General features: G+C 50.1%; 1 protein-coding gene across 1 annotated transcript; it reads left to right on the plus strand.

Moving 5' to 3' along the window:
* Nucleotides 1–920: 920 nt before the first annotated feature.
* Nucleotides 921–1,334, plus strand: LOC112892656. The gene has a single exon (XM_025959790.1). It carries the CDS (start codon nt 921–923, stop codon nt 1,332–1,334), a length of 414 nt encoding a protein of 137 aa, XP_025815575.1.
* The last annotated feature ends 2,283 nt before the right edge of the window (nt 1,335–3,617 follow it).

Here is a 3,617-nt window from a genome sequence, read left to right on the forward strand (position 1 = left end):
CGGTTCTCCATGTAGTACAACTCCCTCCCTAACTTCATCGACGCAGACATCGTCAGCACGTTCCTCTCAAGGACCACCTGCAAGTCCCTTGTTCACAAGCTTGGATGCCTGTAGCCGCGCACCACCCGCGAGCTTCTGGACATCACCACGAACCATGCCTCCGGCGAGGATGCTGTTGGAGCAGTCTTCACCGATGGTTGGGCCAAAGGCAAGGCCAAGGGGGAGGACCAGGATGAGGGCCCCTCCTTAGGATAGAGGAGAAGGAAGAAGAAGGACCAGCATCGTGCCGACCCTAACACGGTCGTGGCGGCCGATGACGCAGGCAAGCGATAGGGCAACGCCGACCACTTTGAGTAACTTCTGGAGAAGCCGTGCACTAATCACGGCTACCCTGTCAAGCACAAGCTCAGGGACTGTGAGCTTTTCAAGCGCATGCTGGGCCAGTCCAGCAAGTGCAAGGGCGGGGACCATGATAAGGAGGCCCCCAAAGATCAGGGAGTGCTGCCCAAGGATGGGAGCGGCTTCCCCGACTCGGACGGATGCCTCATGATCTTTGGAGGTCCTGAGGATGACTTCATCAGGTGTCAACACAAGGTCCGACTTCGGGAAGTCCGCGCCATCAGGAACGCCATCCCCAAGCTCCTCCATTGGTCGAGCACACCGATCACCTTCAACTGGGGTGACCACCCTTCCAGCGTCCCCCGACCAAGGAGCTACCCGCTCGTTGTCAACCCCATCGTCAGCAACAAGCGCCTGACCAAGGTGCTGATGGACGGGGGTAGCAGCCTCAATATCTTATATGTTGAGACCCTCAATGCCATGGGCATCTCGCGGTCCAAGCTCCACACCTCCATTTTCCCCTTCCTTGGTATCATCCCGAGCATGAGGGCATCCTCCCTGGGAACATAGACTTGCCGGTCATGTTCGGCGACTGCAGCAACTTCCGCATCGAGACCATGATCTTCGAGGTGGTGGACTTTGAGGGATCGTACCACACCATCCTTGGGCATCCATGCTATGCCAAATTCATGGCGGTCCTCAACTACACCTACCTTAAACTGAAGATGCCAGGGCCGAACGACATCATTATGGTGAGCGACTCCTTCAAGCAGGCGTACGGCTGCGGTCGTGAGCACTCCGAGCTAGCCACTGCCATCACCAACTCTGCCGAGCTCCAGAAGCTTCGCCGGACGGTGGAGGAGGGTGCCCCTGACTGCAACGAACCGTCCCAGTCTAGCGCCTTCTACCCGACCGAGGACACCATGGTGATCGGGGGTGACCCCAACGACCCAACCAAGACCGTGCAGATCGGGACCCAACTTCTGACCAAATAGGAAAGCGCGCTCGTTGAATTCCTATGCACCAATCATGATGCCTTTGCATGGAATCCTTCCGACATGACAGGCATACAAGGGAGGTTGTCGAGCTTGAGCTTTGCATCAAACCAGGTCCAAGCCCATGCAACGACACCTGCACCGTATTGATGACGAGAGGCGCAGGACCATAGGCGAAGAGATCGCCAAGGTCCTGGTAACCAGCTTCATCATGAAAGTGTATCACTCTGACTGGCTTGCCAATCCTATCCTTGTAAAGAAGAAGAATGGGAAACGGAGAATGTGTGTTGATTACACTGGCCTTAACAAGGCGTGTCCTAAGGATCCTTTTCTTTTGCTGTGCATAGACTAGATAGTCGACTCCCTGTCAGGATGTGAGATCCTCTCTTTTCTTGATGCCTACTCAGGCTATCATCAGATCACGATGAAAGAGTCCGACCAGCTGGTGTCAGACCCGGGGCTACGGGGCTGTGTACATAGCGTAGTTTAAGAGATTAAGTCCGTCTTATCTCTTATTTATTTCATTTATCTCTTATTTATCCCATTTAAGTAGGAGATGGAGCTAACCGATACAGAGGGAATGTGGCAGAACCAACCCGAATTACACCGGCTCAAGTACGCGAGTCCACTCTTGAGGACTCCAACGTGCTTCAAACGGTATAATCCTTTGGTCTATCGGGTAACGTCCCGATAAACCACCGAATGCAGGATCAAACAAGGTACCCCACACGAAGGCGAGTCCAGAGATACAAATGCCATCACATTTTACATCACAGGCAGATATATTACATGAGTGCTCAAAAGTGACATAAATTTTCCCAACTAGGGGAAATTATTACAAAACAACCATAAGTTTCAAGTCATGCAGTGGAGTTTAAAGCACGGGAATTGTACACGTCGTCCATGCAGACATCATGCTATTCCAAGCATGACATCACTCGGAGGGGTCTGCGTTGGCCGGGGACGGGTCCCACCCCACGGACCAACCATCAAGCAGAGGGTAGGGCCACGGTACAGGCAAAGCTGAGTCGTCAGGAGGATTACCTGAACAAAAGTTACAAGGCAAGACTGAGTATTCTAATACTCAGCAAGGCTTACCCGGTCATGGTATACTTAGCCATGTATCTAGACTCATGAAGGCTTACACTGGTTTTGGGTTTAGTTTTTCAGCTGAAAAAGCAATAAAGAGTAAATCCTTATTTTCAACTTTTAGCTTTCAGATACTAGTTGATTATCCATTCTAGGTAAGCACCTATACTAAACAAACATGGTATACATCTTTGGTCAAACATCATCTTTGATAACCATATAATTGCTCTTGTTACTCTATGTGACAAAGGGATCAAGCAGTCTCAATCTCCGCGAGAAACGGACAATTCTGAATCGAATTTCAACCTTGCAAGGATAAACCTAACTCACACGCTTGGAACACCAAAGGGTCGTTCCGAAGCAACCGTTTGCCTTTCATTCCGACTCGTGGATCAGATCCACCACAAGCGACTGCAGGACCGTACGGACTTCCAAAGTGCAGGACGTACGCCTGTAGCGCGACTACATGTCCGTACTCCTGGTTGCCCTTGCAACACGTATTCCTACACGTCGAATCAAGTAACCAGAAGAAGCAAATACGAGTGGTGGGAGGTATGTCCACTCCTCGGGCCGATTGGTTACTAGGCTTGCCACTTACCCAAAACTCACGGCATGTGGTTAGTACTTTCAAACGCTTAACCCCGATCACCACACACTGCGACCTTATCAAAATTCAACAACACAGACGGGGTATCATCTCAACCATGATACCTCATATTCTTCCCGTCCGTCATCCTTATAGTGATTGCAGGAATGTAAACATTACAACTCCTAAATCACGCGAGTGACAGGAAATCACCCGACTTCTACCGGTCCTATTAGCATAGCAGCTAGTCGGACTTAAGTTCTAATGTTCAGTACATCGGTTCCTGGAATTAGGCAACTAGGGTTCCAAGCAATTCCTAAGAACTTAATGCATAGAAATATATAAATAGATATAGGTTGCAGTCTAAATAAAATAGTGGGTTATATCCGGGGCTTGCCTTCTTGCGTAGGGTTGGGGGCAGTAGTGCTAAAGTTTTCCGAACTTTGGTTCGGAGCTCCAGTCAGATCCTCGATGGTGTTCTCGGAGTCTTCTGGAACTTCTACGGTTTGATCCGAGATCAGCTCATAGTCACTGTCGGCGAGAGTAATCGGGTCTACATGATATGCAAAGATATAAAATTAAGAAGTGCACACTCTTTTATTTTACGA

The sequence above is a fragment of the Panicum hallii genome, chromosome 5 (assembly GCF_002211085.1).
Source record: "Panicum hallii strain FIL2 chromosome 5, PHallii_v3.1, whole genome shotgun sequence".
Classification (NCBI taxonomy): Eukaryota; Viridiplantae; Streptophyta; class Magnoliopsida; order Poales; family Poaceae; genus Panicum; species Panicum hallii.

What these genes read in the sequence shown, in the direction of transcription:
- LOC112892656 (XM_025959790.1), top strand. Translation starts at nt 921, where the DNA reads ATGTTCGGCGACTGCAGCAACTTCCGCATCGAGACCATGATCTTCGAG.